Source organism: Nannospalax galili, unplaced genomic scaffold, assembly GCF_000622305.1.
Source record: "Nannospalax galili isolate Female #2095 unplaced genomic scaffold, S.galili_v1.0 scaffold611, whole genome shotgun sequence".
Taxonomy (NCBI): domain Eukaryota; kingdom Metazoa; phylum Chordata; class Mammalia; order Rodentia; family Spalacidae; genus Nannospalax; species Nannospalax galili.
In genome coordinates this window covers 839,771-863,081 of record NW_008330486.1, presented here as the reverse complement: position 1 = coordinate 863,081, position 23,311 = coordinate 839,771, and the positions used below count along the sequence as shown (strand labels likewise).

At 45.0% G+C, this 23,311-nt stretch overlaps 1 protein-coding gene across 2 annotated transcripts in view; it reads left to right on the top strand.

Annotated features, from left to right (window-relative positions):
- Positions 1-23,311, top strand: part of Cgnl1 (cingulin like 1) — a 194,381-nt gene that overhangs the window by 80,462 nt on the left and 90,608 nt on the right. For both annotated transcript variants that reach the window (XM_008847497.3, XM_008847489.3), the window contains exon 8: positions 6,601-6,813. In XM_008847497.3, the coding sequence (XP_008845719.1) occupies positions 6,601-6,813 (213 nt within the window). The remainder of the gene's footprint in view (positions 1-6,600; positions 6,814-23,311) is intronic.

The window sequence follows — 23,311 nt, the reverse complement described above, 5'->3', positions numbered from 1 at the left end:
GATGAATCCTTTGGGTATATGCCAAGGAGAGGTATAACTGGGTCATATGGTAGGTTCATTTTCAGTTTTTTCAGAGTTCGCCACACTGTTTTCCATAGAGGCTGCATGAGTTTGCAATCCCACCAGCAGTGAATGAGCATCCCCCTTTTTCCACATCCTCTCCAACATTTGGTATCATTTGTTCTCTTGATCATAGCCAGTCTTGTTGGGGTAAGGTAATACCTTAGGGTGATTTTAATTGCCAGACCTTTTAAAAAATTACATTGTATTTATTTAGTATGTGAGTATGTATGTGCCATGGTGCATGTGTTGAGATCAGAGGACAACTTTCAGCAGTTGGATCTCTCCTATCAATCTTTGTGTCCCAGGGATCAAGCTCATGGCATTGGGCTTGACGGCAAGTACCCTTAACTTCCAAGACATTTTGCCAGCCCATGAGAACTATTTTAACTCAGGCTGCAAAGATAATCTCAGAAAAAGTTTTCAGTCACTTCTTTGTCTATAAAGACATAACTGTCCATTCTAGGAACAGGTCCACATGCAACACCTGTTCAAATACCATCACAGGTAGTTTTTCTAATGAACTGATGTCACTTGAATGGCAGAGCTGAGAGGCGGTCTTTTCCTACTGTGTCTCCTGGGGTCTTCCTGGCAGGCAGCTCCTTCACCCTCACTGAAATGCTTGATTATGAAATTGTGTTGATGTAGGGATGGTAGATGCTCAGATGCCTCTGAAACAGGTATAAAGGGTACATTAAAAGACATTACCTATATTCTAATAAAAGCAGCTGAGGAATGTTGTGGTTCTTAGCAACTCAGTTACACTCTCTAAGCCATTCATTAGGGGCAAAAAACGATGGGGTTCTGTTAGTCGCCACTTCAATAGGAAATCTCCTCACCTCTTCAGTGAGCCTGGACTGGACATAGGGACCCTAGTGAACCTCTGATGGTGTTTGTTCAGAGCTGGGTCTGTACCAGTGTTGTTTTCATTTTGACTTGCAGGACCCGTGGATGGGTGGCATGTGGAATGAACTTCCTGTGTCCAGAGTGCTGCTGCCCTTGACATGCCGGTGTCTATTTCTTAGCAGCCTGTGGCTGGGATAGTCACTTGCTGCTGTCAATAGTAAGACAGTGGCTTGTTGCAGGCTGCACTTCCTTCATTTCCCGGCTTCCCTTCCTCCTGCGTTTCCAGGTTCTGGCCATGTTTGCTTTAAGTTTAAAGACACAGATTCCCCTCCCTTATAGGCTTTTCCATCCAGGTAGAGCTCTGCTCTGTTTGCATTTAACAGACAGGTCACAGTGTCACTGTTTGCTCCTCAAGTCTTGTGGGTAGTTTTGTGGTCAGGTCTGTGGTTGCCATATGGGGAAAAGAGAGTGCTGGGTCAAATTGAGGCCAAGTCTCAGTTCTACTGCTTATCGGCTGTACAATCTCTCTCTCTCTCTCTCTCTCTCTAATTTCTGTCTCTGTCTCTGTCTCTCTGTGTGACTATCTGTGTCTCTCTGTTTCTCTCTCTCTCTCTCTCTCTCTCTCTCTCTCTCTCTCTCTGCATGTGCACTTGTGTGCCTGTGCATATGGATTTCAGAGGACAACCTCAAGTATTGTTCCTCAAGTGCTGGCCCCACCTTGATTTTTGAGAGAAACCTGGAACTTTCCAAGGATCCTACTGTCTCCCTCTGCCTCCACAGCACTGAGATTGAAAACACCTGGCTTGTTTGTTTGTTTGTTTTTTATTTGGGTTCTGGGAATTGGATTGAGGTTCCAATACAAGGCAGGCACTTTATGGACTGGGCCATCTCCCCAGCCCCAGCTGAATGATTTTAGCGGTGTGTTAGCATCTCAGAGCACCAGCATTTATCATTTATGAATGAGAATAATCTTCATCTCTTTGAATATTCATTTGTTTGTATTTCTGGAAACACTTAACACTATTCTTATGCAGTAAGTGCCAAACACAGTCAACCTTTCTAGGCCTTCCCCTTCGCCCCCCAACCATCTATGTACACTAGGTTTTTATGTTTTGTTTTAATTTTTTATTGCATTTATTTATTATTTATGCAGTGTGTGTGATGTGGGTGTCAATGTACCACTGCACACATTGTCAGAGCACAACTTGCAGGAGTCAGTTCTCTTCCATCATGTGGGTCCTGAGGATTGGCCTCAGGTCATCAGGCTTGGTGGCGAGCACCTTTACCCACTGAGCTGTCTTGCTGGTCCCTCACTAGATGTTAATCTGCTGGCTCCTTGTCACATATGGAGCAATTCTCAACAAATAAAGGTTTGGAAAACAACAATTCCAAGTATTCAGATTTTCCCTTGTTTTCTTTGATTGGAGTCTCCAGAGAAGGGATGATTTATTTATATTTTGAAGCGTTCCAATTTTCCTCTCTCTTCTTTGATTTGAGGCAATAAATTGAAGGTTTTGAAACCGTATGTGCCCGTTGGTCTCCATTCAGGAAACCTTTGAGCACTACTGTGTGATATGCAAAGGTGTAATCTGATTGGATTCCTGCAGCACGGTCCACTTAGCGACAGCCCCAGTCGCAGATAACAGCCTGTCGGTGTAGAATGGACCAGTGTAAATCTCTCGGTTCTTGACATGCCTTGGCGGCAGCACACAAATAATAATACAAGACACAGATATACCCAGCAGGAGATAGGTGTGGGAAGAGGAACTGCCTTATCGCCAGAACAATTGAGAAACGTGTTAGTGAAAGCAGAAAAGGGCTGCTCTGAAGTTGTGGGCAGGAGGCTCCAGGCTCCAGGAAGTCCTGGAAGAGCGGCCAATGGCAACAGTAATGAGCTGGCTCTGCTCCTCTTTAGGAGGAGCTGTGCGGGGATAGCCTGGTGGTCCCTTTGACTAAAGTCAGTCAGTACATGGAATTCTCAGGGGTTTTGCTTTGGACAAACCAGAGTGGCCCTCACTAGGTGTCAAGGCTTTGTTGGGCTCACCAGTTCCTGCCGGTGAGAATCTGGCTGGTTTAGGTTTAGGTGCCATGAAAGTCTGGTGATCTGAATTTGATCCAGGAGGGAACTTATTTTACAAAGTTGTCCTTTCATCTCCACATGTGCACCATGACACTCACATGCTTCTTAGTATGCAAACAATAATAAATAAACATTAAAAATATTAATTAAAAATTGATTTGAAGGTTTCTCTTCCTTAGCAGCAACACACCTCTCAAATGAAAGATGGCTTGTCCTCTCAGAGGCCTTGGGGCCCCATGGAAATCATTGCTTTGAGTGCCCAGGAGTTCCAGGAAAGCAGAACATGGCCTGCTGTGGTCAAAAGCCACAAGTGAGGGGCAGGAGAAATGCTTCCGTTAAGAGCACTGGCTGCTCTTGCAGAGGACCCAGGTTTAGTTCCCAGCACCCACATGGTGGCTAACAACTTCCTGTCACTCCAGTTCCATGGGATCCAAATCCTCCTTCTGGCCTCCACAGGTACTGCGTGCAAGTGGCACACTTAACATGCACATGTGTCAGCAAAACACATAAAATAAAAACAAATGCAATATTTTTAAAAGGCCATGAGTGAAGGAAGGAACTGGTAGAGCTCTGACCCCTTGAGACGCCTGCTGCTCTGTGCAGGCTGATGTATTCATACCTAGAACAGACAAGAGCTGCTTGTGTTCTTGGTCCTCATGTTGAAGATACAATAGATCAGATTGGTGTCCTCCTTTCTAGACGATGACAGCCTAGTAGAGGTGACAAGAATAATAATCACAGGCTGGGGGTGCAGCTCAGTTGGTAGAGTACCTAGCCTCCTCTACCATGCAAGAAGCCCTGGTTCTATGTCCAGTGCTGGGCATGGTGGTGCATGCCTGCAATCTTAGCACTAGGGAGGTGAAGACAGGAGGACCAGACGTTCAAAGTCATACTATATAGAGAGTTTGAGGCCAGCCTGCAATGCAAGAGACATTGTCTGAAACAAACAAAACAGCAAAGAAAAATCACAATCCGTAGCCTGCAGGGTGCCAGAGGAAGGGTGGAAGTGAGGGCCTGTTCCCGAGGGGAATTCTAGGGCGATTTTTCAGGAGGTCATAGTGTATCTGAGTCTTCAGAGAGTTTCCAAAAGGCAGAGAGAGTGGTGCTGAGAGGGAAAGAGGGCACCCCAGAGGCTGCACCCTAGAGGCTACACCCCAGAGGCTGCACCCCAGGGGCTGCTGTAGTGAGAGACTGGACATGGGGACAGGTGGGGATACCTACAGCAAAGGGGATGAGGGACTAACCTGGAGAAGGGAGAGGAAAGATCTGAGATGTTATAGAACTGGGATTTGGGGGGGGCTGGGGAGATGGCTCAGTGGTTAAGAGCACTGACTGCTCTTGTAAAGGACCTGGGTTTGAGTCTCAGCACCCACATGGCGGCTATGAACCATCCTTAACTCCAGTTCCAGGGGAATCTGAAGCCCTCTTCTGACCTCCACAGCATTGCATGACACAGGTGCACTCACATACATGCAGGCCATACACTCATACACCTAAAATAAAAATAATAAAATATTTTTTAAAAGGTAAGAACTAGGACAGGGATAAGAGAAAAGTCACAGTTGCTGCTCTGCTTCTGCATGTGGGTGCTTAGGAAACAGGTGGAGAAGAGGGAGTGGGAAGGAACATGGCAGACCCATCTGAAACTGTGATCATATTTAATCTGAGGTGCATGTGGACTGTTTGAAGTGTGTGGCTTGCAGGTGAGCTGGGGTGCTAAGTGTTGGTGGTAAGAGGTCAGAGGCATGTTTTTTTTTTTTTTTTTTTTTTTTTTTTTGTAGAATTGATAGCTGGGGAACAAAAGTCAAAGAGCTTGCCAAAGAAAATAAAGAATGCAAAATTGCATTCTTGGGGATAGCTTTGCTTAGAAGGGAGAAAAGCCAGAAAAGATCCTGGCAGGGAAAGTGGCCTAAGGGAAGAAACGCGCTGTTCTGTGACCTCAAAGGAGAGGTGCCTCTTAAGGAGACCAGCAAATAAGATGCAGAAGGCTTCCAGGAAATTGGACTAGGGAGAGGCCTCTGGTATGGTGAGTAGGTAGTGAGCTGGTTAGGGTTAACTGTCAACTCGACACAACCTAGCATCACCTGGAAGAGTCTTAATTGGTGAACTGTCTAGAACCAGTTTGGCCTGTGGGCATGTATGTCTCTTAGGGGAGTTTTAAAATTGTCAGTTGAGGTGGGAGGACCCACCGTGGATGTGGGCAGCACTGTTTCATGCGCTGGGCCCTGAACTGTGTAGGAGTGAAGAAAGCTGGTTGAGCAAGCAAGCAGGCAGCATGGGGCGTTCGTTCTCTCTGCTCTCATTTGTGAACACTATGTGACTAGTTGCTTGACTTCCTGCCTTGACTTCCCCTTGATGATGGACTATAACCTGAAATTTTAAGCCAAGAAACCCTTCTACCTCCTAAGTTGCTCCTAAGTCAGGTTGTTTTATCACAGTAACAGACACGAAACTAGAACAGACGGCTACTGTGATCTCATCTTGGTGTGACAGGGTAGCCACAAAAGCCACATAGCAGGAGACTAAAGAGAGAGGTGGTGAACGAGACTGGGCTTTGGTGAGGTTTGGTGGTAAAGGTTGCAGGTAGCCAAGATTCAAGGAAATGAGAAAGAACCCATGACTGAAAGCCTGGGGCAGGCTGGCAGTGCTTCTCTGTGGGGTGCTTTGGGTAGAGTGAGGCCTGCCACACAGAGAGGAGCTGAGATTGGGAAGCTAGGGTATTCATGTGAAGAATAATGTTGTCCCCCAGCAGCATGAACCCTGGGTACCATGATAAAGATGCTGAAGTAAAAGGAAGGCCAAGACTTTGGCAGGGCCTACTTGTGTTTGATAACACATACTTAGGCTTGGGTGATGTGATTTGAAATGGAACCTTTGGCCCCAGGTTTGTGATTTTCCTTGGGAACTCTTGGCAATGAGAAAATGTGAATGCTGTGCTCTAATCAAATAGGTCAATAAAATGGAAAAAGTTGTCATAGATACCAAGAATGTGAATAGGGTCGGACCAGGTGGGAAGCAGGTGAGGGCAGCGAGCCAGCACAGCTCTGGGGCAACAACAGCACACCAAGGGCCACAGCAGGGCTCGTGTACCATATGCACAGAAGGGAAATGATATGCAGAAGCCGACATGTCATGCTAGGGGTTTGTTCAGTCAATAGAGTGCTTGCCTAGCATGTTTGAGGCCCTGGGTTCGATTCCCAGCTCTACATAAACCAAGTGTGATGGTACATACCTGTAATCTCAGCACTGGAAAGGTAGAGGAAGAAGATCATCCTCAGCTATATAGCAAGTTTGAGGCCATCCTGGGCTAGAGACCCTGTCTCAAAACAAAAGAAACAAAACAAACCAAAACCTCCACAAAACATTTCATATCTTCTCAAAGCAGTGACAGTGAACTCAGTTAAATTAAATATGAAAGAAATTAAGACAGAAAGATCCAAGGAAATAATTGTCTCAGAAGTGCAGGGAGTCTCAAAAGGTGTGTGGTGTGGGAAGACGAGAATGGGCAGAGCAGGTGAGGCAGCCATGCCCCTGGTGGCCGACCTGGAGGGACGATGCAGGGCCACTGACAAGATGTCTGCTCCTCAGCTCTGCACTTCTTGTTTCCTCTGTAGGAGCTGCTGCAGGCCAAACAGGACCTTCAAGATCTACTCATCACCAGAGAGGAGCAGGAGGATCTCTTGAGAAAGCGGGAACGGGAACTGACCGCCTTGAAGGGTGCCCTGAAGGAGGAGGTTTCTAGCCATGACCAGGAGATGGACAAGCTGAAGGAGCAATATGATGCTGAGCTGCAGGCCCTCCGGGAGAGTGTGGAAGAGGCAACCAAGGTGAGTCTACCACACCCCAGGCATCTGGATGGGACCAGACAAGAGGCTGTGTTCATTCTCCTCCACCAAAGCCACTTGGCTTTATCAGATGTGAACTAGAGCTTGTTAACAAGGATGACTTGATGGTTTTGCTTCTGCCATTTGAGTCTATGAACTTGACACTCACTGAATAGTTTTTGCTAGAGGTGAGAGTGAAGGCCTGAATGGACTTGAGTTCTGCAGGCTTTGTGGAGCGGAGAGGGGTACCCTCCTGGGCAGTCCTCACGGCCCAAAGCCCAGGGCATTGTGTGACTTTGCTCATGATAGAATCACACTCAGCACCCAGATTTCTGGACTCCTTCATCCATGTTCCAACTGCTTTATTTAGCTTTCCGTTAGACAGCTTGCGTTCTGTTCTTAGCAGAATTGTGAGAGGGTTAATTGGCCGAATTGCCCAAACCATTCCAAGATAATTTTTCTCTTAATTAAATTCTTGGCTCTTATAAATGGATTCTAAATTATGTTGACATCCTTTGTTGCAAGGTGCAGGTTGACTGTTGAAGAAGTGAAAAATAATATTTTGAAGGGAAATCGCTTTGAAATATCATGCCATCTTTAGGGAGAGAGGAGAATTCCAGAGTGTAAAAGCTTTAGTCTCTGAAATATCTAGGGTAAACGTGAAAGAAAGAACTCTTGATACTGTTTATTCTGCAATGTGGCGGCTCAGGGCTGGTGGGGCCCCTCCCCTAAGTCCCATGGTGGTTCACTGATTTGCAGTTTTGTCATGATAATTGCTAATGATGAGTGAAAGATAGGTTTGTTATTAGAACAGGAAGTCTGGAAAACTGTCAGTTTGGGTTATAAAAGTCTCTTGTTGGTTTGCTTTTAGATTTGTTTTTAGATTTGATTTAATGAGAGGAATGAGTAGACTGATTTAACGTCCTCACATCGAGGGATGTGTCTGCTTCTAATGTTGTGTTTCATTTGTGTGCAACAGCTTTGTGGTTTCCTTGCTGTTGACCTTCACTGCCCTTGCCTCACTGGGTGCAGCCCACATAGCCCAGTAGGCTGAGTCAGGAGAACATGCCACTTCTTTATCACCCTTAGTCCTTGCATCAAAGCACAAATTAACATCGAACATTGTGGGAGGCTCACTTAGCGGTTTTAGGGAACAGTGTTTTGGCTTATATTTGTAGTTGTTTGACTAAAAGGAATCAAACTTGTGCCACATGTAGAATGGAAGATATTTAATTAGAAGCTTCTAGGTATTCTGGCACAGATATGCAAGTGGAGAGGGGAAACATAGTAAGAGGAAGAAGGTATCTTTGTTGTATGGAATTGGGGTCACCATGTAGACTTGGGCTATTGTCCTGTAACCCTTTGTAAAGTCTGTGCTGGAGGATAGTTCATGGTATTTTCTTTTTTAATTCAAGAAGGATGACTAGGTGCGTTCATATCAGTGGGAGAAAGAAAAGGTGAGTTAGTTGAGGCTTGTCATCCCTTGCAGAGAATGTAGGAGGCTGATGCAAAGGGGCTCCTCTGTACCCTGTGTGGAGCAGCCTGAGCTGTTTGCCTCATGCCATATCCTATACCGCGCCAGGATTTTTCTTAGGAAACAATAATTTCCCATTGGCTTTTCTTAATTTTAATTTATTTTTTTAATTTTATGTGTATGAGTGTATCGCCTGCATGTATGTGAGTGCACCCATGTGCAATGCCGCAGAGGTCAGAAGAGGGCTTCGGATTCCCCTGGAACTGGAGTTAAGGACGGTTCATAGCCGCCATGTGGGTGCTGGGAATTGAACCCGGGTCCTCTGCAAGAGCAGTCAGTGCTCTTAACCACTGAGCCATCTCTCCAGCCCCCTGTCTACTACTTTCTGTGTGACCAGCCTCTTCTCATTTTTCAAAGTCCTCGCTGAATGTCCTCTGTCCTGTGAACCTGCCCTCAACACCCCTGTCTATCACCACCCTGGAGTTAGTCACAGCCTTGGGGTTTCTATTGCACTGTGGGTTCCTATAACACTTGTGTGATTTGGCTTCTTAAACACAAGAGTAGTTTTTATAAGAACTTTATTGTTGTTGTTGAGAGCAGGAATAACAAACTCAAGTGTTTCTTGAGCCAAGCAGGAAGCATCAAAGAGTGACACCCAGAATGCATTGCTGGGGTGACAGCAGGGGATGGTGGGATGTGGCAAGTTGGAGAGCGTGCCCTGATGCTGTAGTGGTCCGCTGCTTCTCTGTTCCAGTTGAAGTTGGTAGTGAAGGAAGGCAGGATCCATGTTGCTAGATCTTTCAACTTTTCATTTATTTTGCTTTTTTTTGAGAATTTCATACAGAAGTATACTATGTTTGTATCATTTCCACCCCCTTACCCCTCCAACCCCTCCTGTGTTCCTCTCTACTACTGCCTCTTGAATTCATGACCTCCTCTTCTATAATTATTGCTACACACACACACACACACACACACACACACACACACACACACACACAGAGCTTGTTACATGTTTAGGGTTGACCACTTAAGACTGGGAAACCTATCAGGGACTCATCGCTGCAAAAATTGGATTTTCCTTTCCTCAGCAGCCATTTGCTCCCTATAGCTCTTCATCTAGATGTGGAGCTTTGTTAAAATTTCCCCCATCCATGCTGGCACATTGACTGGTGTGGTCATTATGCAGGTCTTGTGCAAGCAACCATATTGTTGAGAGTTCATGGGCACAGCACCCCTGTCATGTCTAGAAGACGCTAACCAGCAGCAGGTGTCCTGGTTCTCTGGCTCTTACATCTTTCTGCCCCTTCTTCCAGGATGTTTCCTGAGCTTTAGGTGTAGGGGTTGTGCTGTAGATATCCCAGTTGGGGCTTGGCTCCCAATGGTCACTTATTCTATGCATTTTGACTGGTTGTAGATCTTTATGGTAGCCTCTAACTGCTACAAAAAGAAGCTTCTTTGATACAAAGTGAGAGCTGTGCCTGTCTATGGGTAGGAGGATTTAGAACATAGTTGGAGGCTATATTAATTTAGGAAAATGGAAGTAGTACATTCTCCTCTTTCAGTTTTTTAAGACAAGTCAGATACCTGCATGTTCATGTGAATTTTCCTGACTTTTAAGTGTTGCTTCAGGAAAAATTCATATAGCCCAAACACAACCTACTTGCAGGTCAGTGGACTACAGTCCTAGTTCCCTGAGCTCAGCACAGTGCCTGGCACACAGTCACATCTGCAATATCTTCCAAATCAAAACTGGTGAAGAACAAACTCCCTCCAAACTGAGGTTTGGGTCCTCGCTTCCCAGGTTCCTTCAGAGTTCTCCAGTGACCATGCAGGAGATCTTTGAAGGTTTTTGTCACCTCATGACTCTCTGTGCCTTGCTAGTGAGTTTCTGTGCAGTTTATTACAGCAGATTATGGGTATGTTTTCAGTCCTTGGTAGTTTCATTTCTAAAAGTATGTTGAACAAATGTGACAAAATTAAAATTTTCTTTTATCACATTTGTGTGTGTGTGTGTGTTTGTGTGTGTGCGTGATGGCAAGTGCTTTGCCATGGCGTACACGAGGAAGTCAGAGGAAAGCTTCTGGGAGTCTGTTCTCTCCTTCTACCATGTGACCTCTGGGGATTGAAGTCAGGTCGCTAGACTTGGCAGCTAGCACCCTTACCTGCTGAGCCATCTTATTTGCCCCCCAGAATCTTTATTATGAGTAAAGTATCCATTTAATAGAAAATGGTATTTTGTTACAATATTTATAGGGTGACATTATAGAACAGATTTTAAAGAGTATTGTTATGTATTTGAAGGAGAAGGAATTGAAATTTTAATTTATTTTTATTATGTGTAATTAATAAAATAATTCAATTAATTTAATTAATTTATTTTATGTGTATTAATGTTTTGCCTGCATGTATGTAAATGTACCACCTGCATGCAATGACAGTAGAGCCCAGAAGAAGGTGTCAGAGCCCCTGGAACTAGAGTTATAGGTGGTTTTAATCACCATGTGAGTGCTGGGAACTGAACCCAGGCCCCCTGCAAGAGCAACCAGTGCTCTTAGCCTCTGAGCCACCTTTCTAGTCCCAAATATAATTAAAAAAATTTTTTTTAAATTTATTATTTTTATTTTTTATGGGTATGCGTGTATTGCCTGCATGTAGGTAAGCGCACTTGTGTCATGCAATGCCCACAGAGAACAGAAGAGGCTGTCGGATCCCCTGGAACTGGAGTTACAAACAGCTGTTAGCTGCCATGTGGGTGCTGGGGCTCGAACCCGGGTCTTCTGCAAGAACAACCAGTGTTCTTAACTGCTGAGCCATCTCTCCAGCCCCCAAATATAATTTTTTAATCTGGTAATGAATATTTCTTAAATTGGCTCTCTAGCCTTCAGGCTTTTCTCTGCTTTAGGGGAAGGACTCATTTCTGCATGGGAACTAAGAATTGACCTTTCTGTAAGGGATTGAATTGCATAAAACTGTTTATTTCCTTAGGCAGTCTTAGGAGGCAGCCCAACTCCTCTCATCAGTTTTTCTAACTCTTACCACTGCCCGAAGCCAGAGCCTCTTTTATTATCAAATAACAGGCACCTCCTCTGGCCTGATTCCAAGCACTGAAAGTCTTAAATTACTGGAACGTTTGGTGAAAACTGTCAAATTACATTAAGAACCTTTTACTGGCATTGCAAACAGATACTCTGTGATAGTTTTTCATTGACTCAATCAGATACACCATTTAAAGAACAGCTGTAACACCTTCCTGGTTCTCTGTAACTGTGGTGAACTGGACTGCTGTGTGGACTGCTCCCTGTCTCTGCTGATGGAGGTACGGGTCTGCATAGGCAGTTAGAGAGGGATTTCTACCAAGAACTATCTGGTACTTTGGCTCTTTATTTCCCTACAGTTTTTCCCCTCTCTCTTTTTGATAGCTCTCCTTTATGGTTTTTCCATTTTTCTCCTTGGATTTGCTGAGAAGGCTGAACCTACTTGAAGAAATGGATGATCAGGGGGAGTGGCTGTCATCTGGGGAGCAATGAAGAGTGTCCCCTGGCAATTGGCTTCTCTTTCTCGTCTCTAACCCTTCCCCTCTCTATCTCCCTAGCTCTATCTGTACAGACAATGCAGTTTCTTATGATTTCCTGGAGCAAAGGATCAGCTCAAATCTAGCTCCCTCAAGAAACACTCTGGGGCTGGAGAGACGACAGCCCAATCAGTAAATACTTGCTGTTTAAGCACAAGGACTTGAGATTGATCTCCAGAACGCATGTGAACAAGCTGGGCATGGTGGTGTGTACTTGTAATCCCAGCACTGGAGAGGCAGAGATGGACAGATCCCTGGAGCTTGAAGGCCACTGAGGCTAGCCTACTTGGTGAGTTCCAGGCCAGTGAGAGACCCCGTCTCAAAAGACAAGCTGGTCAGCTCCTGAGTAATGACACCGGAGCTTGATCTCTGGCCTCCACATACATGTACATATATGTGAACCCCCCACATTGAGCACATACACACACACACATACACAAACACGCACACACAGAGTCTTCACAGCTTCCAGAGACCTGGCATTGTGGGAGACTTAGTTCCTGCCATCTTAGAGAATGCTCGTATTTTCTACTTGACGTCCTCACTGGCTTAAATGTTGTGATTAGAGGGATGGACACAACATGGGAAAGTCAACTCCTGATTGTCCCAGTGCAGCACTGTACTGTTTGGTGGTTTCATTTATGAACTGATATTACTTCTTGTGAAAACAAATCTTGTCTATTAAAAGCACTATCATAATATGAATATTCATCTTGATTAACTTAGTATCTCTTTAGATGCTTTAGGTATTCTGAGGATGATAAAAGAGACTTATTTTTGGATCAGTGGACTCTTTCAGACTGTCTAATGTGTGGCAGGGATGCCACAGACACCTTACAAGTAAATTGATGAGAGAGAAAGAGGGGGGAGGATGAAGTGTAAGATACTGTCTCCATCCTTTACACCTCTGTTTGTATTGTTTTAAAAAGCAGAACGTGCATACTGATTGACTGAGCACTTGCCAAGGGCAGAAAGTGGTGCTTGGTTCTACGATGGTTAGGAAGATAAATCCATGGAGCCTGTTTTCCCAGGAGATTGGAGGTGAGATAAGTAACACTCAGGCTGATTATAGGAGAGTGATGTCCCAGATGAGGTGGAGACAAAGAGCTGCTAACCCTGGCTTATGCTCAGGAGGAGGGCTGGCGGCAGCTGGAAAGATTGCATGATAGAGTAGTGTCCAGGTTATACTGTGAGTGGTATTCAGGCTCAGGAGCATGGAGTCTGAGGACATTCTTGGGACTGGGTAGCAATGTCTTGTATGTGGAAAAAGGAGATGTGTGTCTATTCTGGGACGTCAAGGACTGCATTTGGATCCCAGTTCAAAGAAACCAGCTACAAAAAACAAATCATACCAGAAATCACTAGAAATGTTTAAATGTGGTCTCCATATTAACAACATTAAGAAATTATTCAAGGGGGCTGGAGAGATGGCTCAGCAGTTAAGAGCGCTGGCTGCTCTTTCAGAAGACCCGGGTTCAAATCCTAGCACCCACATGGCAGCCATCCATAACTCCAGTTCCAGGGAATTCAATGCCCTCTTCTGACCTCAGTGGGCATTTCACAACACAGGTGCACTTACATACATGCAGGCAATACACTCATACACATAAAAGTGATAAATAAAATATTAAAAATGGAATTATTATATAGTACTTATATTAGTTACTCATACCTTGTGTTTATATCAGTTACTTTTGTGTGGCTGAGAGAACAACTTAAAAGAGGAAGGATTTATTTTGGATCCTAGTTTCAGAGGGTTCTGTCCCAGGTTGCTTGGCCCCTGTGCTTGGGCAGAGCACCATGGCCGTGGGATGGATATGTGTCAGGGGAGCTTCTTCACCTCCTGGAAGACAGGAAGCAGAGACAAAGAGACAGGAAGGGACCAGGGATGCGATCTCTACATGTTCTTGTTCCTAGTGAACTACTTCTGGCTAGTCCTACCTCCTCCAGTTTCTGGACCTCCCAATATAGTGCCACCAGCTGAGGACCTAGGCTTTAAGACCCCAGCCAATGGGGACATTTCATATTCCAATCATAACAAAAGTGTTCTGATGACTCTGTGTCATTTAAAGAAATATACCAAAGTGCTTAGTCTGAAATGGTCAACTGCCTGAATGTACTTTTTAGTGTTTAAAAAATATGTTTTTCTGAGTGGGCATGGTGGCATGTGGCTTTAATCCCAGCTCTCAGGAGGCAGAGGTAGGCGGATGTCTGATATGAGGCTGGTCTGCATAATGAAGTCCAGGTGGGCTGGGACTAGGAAGACCCTGTCAAAAAATGTTTTATTATTTTATTTATATTTGTTTATTTTTTATTTTTTATTTTTTTTTTGTCTTTTTGAGACAGGGCCTCCCTGTAGCCCCAGCTGTCCTGGAACTCACTATGTAGACCAGGCTGGCCTTGAACTCACAGAGATCCACCTGCCTCTGCCTCCTGAATGCTGGGATTAAAGGTGTGTGCCATCACGCCTGGCCCTATATTTTTTTATTTTTGTTGAGTACTTTAAAATAATTCATGGGGGGGGGTAAGTGAGTGTGGTGTGGGTGAAGGGTCAGCTGTGTGTTGGAGGGGTAGAACTTGGGCGATGGGTATGTAAGAGATACAGTATTCTTTCTACTTACCCAGTATTTGAAGCTTTCTACAATAAAAAGTTGTGCAATGGCATGGGAGACAGGGAGATGGGGAGACAGCCAAGTCAGTAAAGTGCTTGCCTTGTAAGTAGGAGGTCCCTTGTTCATCCCCAGAACACACATAGAAAAGCCAAGCATGGTGGCTTATGCTTGCAGTTTCAGTGCTGGAAGGAGGAGACAGGAGGCTCTCTGGGGTCGGTTGCTTTGGTGCCCATTTCCACATCACTTCTAGATGTTTCCCTTCCCTTTCTCCTTCCAGTCTCTGATTAGGTTCTTTCCAAAACCTCAGGTCAGCTGAGGGTCACATGGAAAACCCAGTGCTAATCTCAGGATCAGTGGACTGGCCTCCCTTTAGACATGGCTAATTAGTGTAAAAATCTCATTTCTGTCCTCTCAGAGGGATCCAGGTTAGCCAGGAGGAGCTGTAAAAATTCATTTCCTCAGGATTTTACCTTCAAATAATCAACTTATCCTGAATGACAGCTTTTGAGAGCTGGATTAGCTGGGGAGTTTGTAAACAGGTGCCTAGGAAAAGGATAATGTCTCTTTACAGAAGCAAGCATTCCTAGAGAGACACAGGACCGTTCCTCCTAGAGAGACACGGGATCATTCCTCCTAGAGAGACACGGGACCATTCCTCCTAGAAGGACACGGGCTCATTCCTCCTAGAGAGACACGGGACCATTCCTCCTAGAGAGACACGGGACCATTCCTCCTAGAGAGACACAGGACCATTCCTCCTAGAGAGACATGGGACCATTCCTCCTAGAAGGACATGGGATCATTCCTCCTAGAGAGACACGGGACCATTCCTCCTAGAAGGACATGGGACACTTCCTCCTAGAAGGACATAGGACATTTCTTCCTAGCGAGACACAGGACCATTCCTCCTAGAAGGACATGGGATCATTCCTCCTAGAGAGACATGGGACCATTCCTCCTAGAAGGACATGGGATCATTCCTCCTAGAGAGACACGGGACCATTCCTCCTAGAAGGACATGGGACCATTCCTCCTAGCAGGACACGGGACCATTCTTCCTAGAAGGACATAGGACCATTCCTCCTAGAAGGACATGGGATCATTCCTCCTAGAGAGACACAGGACCATTTCTCCTAGAGAGACACGGGACCATTCCTCCTAGAAGGACATGGGACCATTCCTCCTAGCAGGACACGGGACCATTCCTCCTAGAAGGACATGGGATCATTCCTCCTAGAGAGACACAGGACCATTTCTCCTAGAGAGACACGGGACCATTCCTCCTAGAAGGACACAGGACTATCCATTAGCCAAGCCAGGAGGGGTAAAGTTTGCATTAGAAAAAAGCCCAAACACCACTTTTCATTCTTGTGTTCTCATTCTCTCTCTCTCTCTCTCTCTCTCTCTCTCTCTCTCTCTCTCTCTCTCAATAATTTTTATCAGTTTTCTATACCCTGCTATGATTAAAAAGTACTTTAAATAGACACCTATAGGGGATTCACAGGCCTTCTTCTGTGGCTCTGATCCAGGTAATCCTTACACACTGAAAATCATGGTCATCATGAAGAAATTCCAGACCCTGGTTAGTAAACACTGTGTTAGTAAATTGTTTATTAGTGAGTCGCCCTGGTGTTTTGACTAAGCTGCCCAGGGTCATGTGCTGTGGGTTGTAGAAAAAAGAGTAAGGCAGTCCCATATCTTTGTGTGTGTGGTGTTATACGTATGTGCATGTGTGTGTGTATGCCTGTGCACTCACCAGTGCAGCAGCGTGTGTAGGCCACAGGTGAACATTGTGTATCCTCATCGATTACTTCTCCACCTTGTATTTGAGTCAGTCAAACCCAGAGTTTGACTAGGGCCGGTTGGCCAGTGAACTCCCAGGATCCTCCTGTTCCTGCCCTTCCAGTGCTGGGGTTGCAGATGTGCATAGCCGTGTCCAGATTTTTCGTAGGTAGTGGGGCCCAATCTCAGCTCCTCATGCTTACACAGCAAATGCTTCTTCCACTGAGCCGTATCCTGACCCCATGTAATCTTTTGAGGTACCAAGTCATTTGCTTTTGAATTTTGGAGTGTGTGTTTCATGCTGGCAAGTCACCAAGACTAAGGCAACAAGCCGTGGTCTCAAGTTTCAAGGGATTTTTGTGGGAAGAAGGATGTACAGATAAAAATGACCATAACATTATAGGTGCTGTAGCTAAGGTCTGAGCAGGGGCAGAGCAAGACAGGTTTTCTACTTTTGATGGCAAGGTTAGATAAGAAACAGTAGGCCAATTTTGTGATTTGATACCCTAAGCACTGTACCAAATGCATAGAAAGTAGAAATGTAAAGGAACTGTCATTTTCTATGGTCTCTCCAAGGGTGTACAGATGTTGGTATACGGTGAGTCTGTATACTCACCTTCTAATGAAACTCAGAATCATAGTGAGTTGCCACAAAGTTTAAATTATCTAAGCATAAGATGAAGAAAGACTATTGACTAGAGAAATGAATAAAAATAGATTTTTTAATGTAAAATAAAGTAGAGCTCTGGAATGTGGTCCAGTTGGTGGAGTACTTGTCCAGCATGCACAAAGCCCTGGGTTCAGTCCCCAGCACTGCATAAGCACATGCCTAAAATCCCACTTTTCAGGAGGTAGAGGCAGAAGGATTAAAAGTTCAAGGTTATCCTCAGCTTTATAGTGAATTTGAGGCCAGCTTGGGCTACATGAGACCCTGTCTCAAAGAACAAAAGTCAAAAACTCAGTTGGATTTATGAGTGCAGGCCGTCATAAAGAAGTATTTCTAACGATGCTAAGCTTTCCTGTCTAGGATGACAAACTTGAGGGCTCTTCTGGGTCTACCTCTGAGACTCTGAGTGGGAAGATTTATTGCTGCTGCTGTGGGGGGAGGATTTTGGCTTTGCCATCATAGTGCAGGAAGAAGACCTAATGAAGGAGGACTTCATAGATGGAGATGGAACATCTGATGGCTTTAGTGACTATACCTGAAGCCTTGTCAATGTGGTTCAGTGGGCTGGCATTTTCCAGTTTCAATTGGGACCTGGGTATAGGGCTTTTGGGACACCTAGAGCATTCTGCTGACCCAGAAAAAAAATGAGGGAATTCATATGCAGTGTGAAGAGAAAGTGTTGAGCCATGATCAGGTGAAGAAAGAGGTACAAAATCTGTGCCTTACTTTACCCTTATACTCACTGGGAGGGGAGGAGAGTCCTTACCTGCTTCTCAGCTGGGATGGGGAGAGGCACAGGATGAGCAGCTCAGCTGGTTTGATGTTAAGGAGTTCCTATCACTGTCTAACCACTGGGAGTGAATCTGTTCAATAAACAGTTTGCTCATAGTCATCAATTAAGCAAATATCTATGGAGCATTCATTTGTTCCAGCCACTGTGCTGGGTTGTAGGGGAAAAGTGGTCCAAAGAGATGAGACAGTTGTTACCCAGAAAACTGTATGTGCAAACGTGTAATTCCATTGCAGTTGATAGAGGGGAGGGAAAGCTGGGGAAAAGTGATGGCGATCTAAAGGGTGGAACAGGAACTACCTAGATTAAAAAGCAGAAATTACAGAATGGTCCAAACAGCATGTACTCACTGCAGGGGGGCGAGCATGGGCCGTTAAGATATTCAATGAGGTCAGTGAGGCTGGACCGAGGCAATGGAAAGTCTGGTGTGTGATGGAGTAGGGTCCCATAGGGGCCAGTTGTCCTGGAGGTGGGGTACATCTTACGGATTCTATTCTTATAGTTAATGGAATATATTAAAGATGGGGGCAGGGGGAAGAGAGAGAAGGGAGAGAGGAGAAGAAAAGAAAGGAGGAGGAAGAAGAGTTGACAGAGAGAGGCTGACTGAGAAAGATTGAGAGACAGAGAAAGACAAAGAGTGTTTGATAGACTTAGATACACTCTTTCGGCAAAAAGGAGCCTTTTCTGTCATTCCAAATCAGTTGGAGTCCCCAGGCATGGCTTGCTCACCTAACAGAGGCCCGTGTTCCCTGAGATCTCTCCAGGCCTGTTTTCAATAGAATTATTCCCTGTTGTTTCCTGCACTCACCCTGTAGAGAAAGGAAAAGGAAGAGAATCAGCTAAGGTCCTATTTTGCTAGGAAGGTTTTGCCCTTTGTTGAGTAATGGTCACCTTGACTTTGTAAAACATATCTATGAGAAAATGGGTAGAAGCTGGCAGGCTCAAGTATGAAGGGAGAGCTTCAGGAGGTTGGTGATGAAGGTTTGGGGGAGGAGTTGTTTATTTCTTGTCTAGGAAATCTGTTATGGTGGTTGTGTTGAAGTCCTGCTTTTCCAGCTTCCACCTATGGAGTGTGTGTCTCTACCCCATTTTAGGCAGTACTGGGGATTGAACCCAAGGCCTCCAATATAGCTAGGCCGACCCCTCTACCTACTGAGCTAAATCTAGATCTGCCTTGAAATACCTTTCAACATTTAAAGTTCTCCCAAATGCGATGGATGTCCTGAGCTCTCTGGGCCATCACAAACACTGCCTGGAGTCCTGGAATGTGCGTGAGTGTGGAACCATGGCCATTCACAGAATGTTCAAACCGGTGTGTTTCCAGATGTGGATATGGTCAAACCATGGCAGTCCGGCAGTGCCAAGAGTGACAGTTTAAATAACCGAGGACAATCACAGCCACCATAATAATGCAGTTGTTGAATCCTTACATCTGAAAGGGAAAAGCTTTATCAGAAGGCTTGTTTAATTTGCCTTACGCTCTTTCTGACCCTTAAAACCCTTCCTGATGGATATTTTTTCTTTTATACTTAAAAAATTTATTATTTTTATTTTATGTATATGTGTGTATTGCCTGCGTGTGGGTAAAGTGCACCTGTGTCATGCAACCTGATGTATATTTTTTTCTAAAGACTGGCTAAGACCATTAGCTAGATTTGTATTTAGTGGAAAAATTTGGCATTATTATTCAATCATTTTAGGTGGAAAATGGAACCTGTCACAAGCTCTAAATCTATTATGTTAGAAATGGTGTGGACACTGGAGTGTCTACAATGAAGAGAAAATCAGGGCACAGATGGCATCGTGGGAGCCAGGTTGGCTCCAATGGCCATGCTTTGCTGATCTTGCTCCTTTGAGACCCTTTTCGCATTGAGACAGGATCTGTGTAACCAGCAGGATGTTCCATGGCTAGGTCTTCAAAGACACTGTGGTTTTCTCCTCACTTTCTCTTGGATCTTTTGTCCGTGGAGAGTCAGCTTCCATGTTGTAAGGTCACTGAACTAACCTGTGAAAGGGTCATTTTGTGAGAGACCACTGTCAGCAGCCATGTGACTGCTATCTTGGAGTAGAGCTCTGGTCAGTACCTTTTTTTGGGGGAGGGGGATACTATGGATTTAACCCAGGGCCCTCATACATGCTAGGCAGGCACTTTATCACTGAGCTACAACCTCAGCTCCTTTATTTATTTATTTATTTATTTTTTTGAGACAGGGTTTAACTAAGTTGCATAGGCAGGCTTGAACCCACTCTGTAGCCAGGGCAGACCTTGAACTTACAATCTTCCTGCTTCAGCCTCCCAAGTAGCTGAAATTACAGGCCTGTGCCACAAGGTTTAACATGGCAAGCATCCTGGCTCCTATGTCATTGGAAACTTTGAGCCAAAGCTACCCAACTAAGTCACTTCTACATCCCTTATCCTCAGAAACCTTGTGAGATAACGAAGTTTTAGAGTGTTGAGTTTTGAAACACTTGGCTGTACAGCAGCAGATAACATATTTGACTTATCCTAGACAGCTAGGTTTTGTTTATATTTATATATTCATCCAATAGATCTCTCTCTCTCTGTCTCTCTCTCTTTCTCTCTAGTGTTTGCACACATGTATGCAGGGATGCCAAGGCCAGAGGAAGATGTTGGGTTATCACTCTCTGCCCTATTCCCTTGAGACAGAGTCTCTCACTAAATTTAAAGATAGGCTGGCAGTCACCAAGTCCCAGCAATCCTCCTGTCTCTGTCTTCTACAGTGCTGGGGTTACAGGCACATAGGCAGCCACTCCTGGCTTCTTACGGTGCTGGGGATTTGGACTCAGGTCCTCTTGCTTGCTTAGCAAACCTTCTAATCCATCTCCTCAGCTCCAACAGATATCTTTGAGTGCTTGTCCATGTTGGGCTGGACTAATAGGAGTGGATTTAGTTGTATTATTGGTGGAGGATGGATTGCAATAGCAATCATTACTGTGCTAAGTATGTGCCTTGTGAAGTGATTAGATATGGTTTAGTGAGTTTTTGAAGTACAGAGTAAGTCATGTGTTCAGGATTCTGGAAATGTGTGTAAGACCAAGTCAGCATCAGACCTGGTAGAAAAATCCTCCTGCCCTGGTCACCTCTGGACCAGGAAACTTGTTTGAACCAGCTAATTTTATGAAAGACAAAATAGAGGGCAAGTTGTTTGTGCTGTCATTGGTGAAGGGACAGAGACCCAGCATCACATTGTCACCCCCAGCAGCCGGAGTAGTCTCCCCAGGCTTTTCCCATCTTCTACTTGGGCTAAACCAGGATTTGTGGCTTCAGTGCTGGAAAACATTTCAGGACTGACCGAGATGATGAAGCAGAGTTGGAGATTTTATTAGAGACAGTTTTAATATGGGCTTTAAATACAAGGGTTAAGAGAAAGAGTAAAGGGAGGGAAGAGAGGGGAGGGAGGGAGGACAGAGGGAGGACGGAAGCCCGTGTAGGCATGGGTGCCTCAGGGGAGAGCTGCAATTGTCTTAGTAATAGGCATAAATACCATTTTACTGGCTCTCCAATTATAACTCAAAAGATTGCTAAGAAACTTCCCCCCTTTCTTCAGGCTGTGGTGTCCACAGTGAATCGGAGTAGGGCTGGGAGGGTATGTCCCTTTCCTTAGGAAATTCCAGAGCTGTGGATGGGCTTTTTCCTTGGGGATACAGATGCAGGGGAGAATAGGGCCAAGTGCACACGTATCTCCTTTGAACACTTCTTTTTCCTTTTTTTTTGTTTGATTTGGTGAATTTCTAGTTTCCGCACGTTTCTCAAGTGTGTGGTGCAGAGGGAAGAAATCTTGGCCTTGCTGGATTTAGGGAAACTTTGGGTTTGCTTACAGCTAGTGGGGAGAGAAAACCTGGATATGCTTCAAAGACTTAATATTTTTAGAAAAAGCCAGGTATAAAGACGTCAAACAAGTAAATGACAGAGCCCAGCAATGTAGTGTGAGAGGGTCTGAGAACCTTTGGGCAGATGTAGCATGGCAGGGATTAAAACTGGGTCTTTTTCACCCCAAAACTGTCTAAGAACCTGAAGATTCTGCTCTGCCAGGCACTGTGGTGAGACGGAAGCACAGGCAAGGGCAAGAGTATTAGGTATGGTGGGGAGTCAGGAGGACACGGAGATCTCTTGGGAGTAAGTTTATTAGAAGAGTTGTTAATGCCACGGACAGACAGCAGCATGGCAGGGGACCCGAGGAGAGTTTAGGCCCCAGCATCAGAAACAGACAGCATAGCAATGCCCCAAAGAGAGGAAACTGAGACCTATGCGGCAGAAGAGGCAGCTTCTTTCCGTACTTCTCTGAGGACCCTGCAGACAGACTTCCAGTTCCCAGGCTGGAGGTGGGAAAGGAGTCGGGAACCAAATGTGTAGTTCTGATGTAAACCCTCTTCCCAAGTGAGAGATTCTGGGAACTCACAGACAGTGTCTCAGTAGGGTGTCTGGGAAGTGGAGGCTGCTGCTGATACTGTGGGTCCAGCCGAGGATGGATTCTAACATTATAGTCTTACAGAGAGGTGGCGAGTTTAGATGGGAAACACTGAGTTCTTCATTCTTGGAGCAAAACCCAAGGCATGAATAGGCTCTGGACAATGGTTCAGTAAGGTCCACACAGGGAAATCTTCTGAGATAGCTAGGTTTATAAAAATGACCTGAACTTGAATCCAGCATATGTCAACCTCAAAGGAGTCATGCTGTTTGGACTGTACCTGCTCTCTGGTCTGTAAGGTTGCTTTAAGCATTTTCCTTCCTGTTCTCCAAGCCCATGACCTTGACTGAGAAGATTCCCAGGGCTTCTTCAGTACTTCATTCTGTGACCTCAGGGTGTCAAGTCCCTACCCCATCTGTTGTGCTTCCTTCTCACCGTCCTGTTACGAGGTGTCCCCTGAGGACCCCGCTCTGTGCTGTTTCTTTATCTGTCTTCATTACCCTTCAAACCAGAAGTAGGTGCCCATGTTGTAGACGGGGCACTTCCTGCCCCTAATCATAGAGAACACAGAGCAAGCAGGTTGGGAGCTCTGTGGCTGATTCTGGAGACCCAGAGTTAATCATTTACTCTGCCTCTTATAGTCACTCTTAATGACCTTGACAAAACGCTGGTAAAACCTGGGAACCTGCCCTGGTATTTAACTAACAGCACAGTGGCCCAGAAAGAACTTCTTGTTTTGAGTTAATGCTGTCTGAGTTTATACTTGCCATTCATATGCATCCGGTCCTGTTGACATCCAACAGCCAGGACTGTTTCCTCTTTGTGTATATAGTGTTCAGGAGACAGAGATGTCATACAAGGTCAGGGTCTGGCTTACATGGCACTGCTCCCCACGGCAGGAGGACAGGGAAACACTGATAAAGAAGTCCTACAGAAAGCAGAAGGAAGGCACCTGAGCCAGCAGGCGGCAAGTGTCCTGACCCCATGACTCTTTATTTGATCAAATATGATATATTCTAAAGTGCTAATAACAATTAGATTCTAAAATAGCTATCTTGAATTTTTCCTCAACATTCCAAATTTTCTTTTCTTTTTTAACTTTTACAAAAACTTTATTGAGAATTTCATACATGCATAGAAGGTATTTTAGTACTTGGATGGGAGACTCTTTT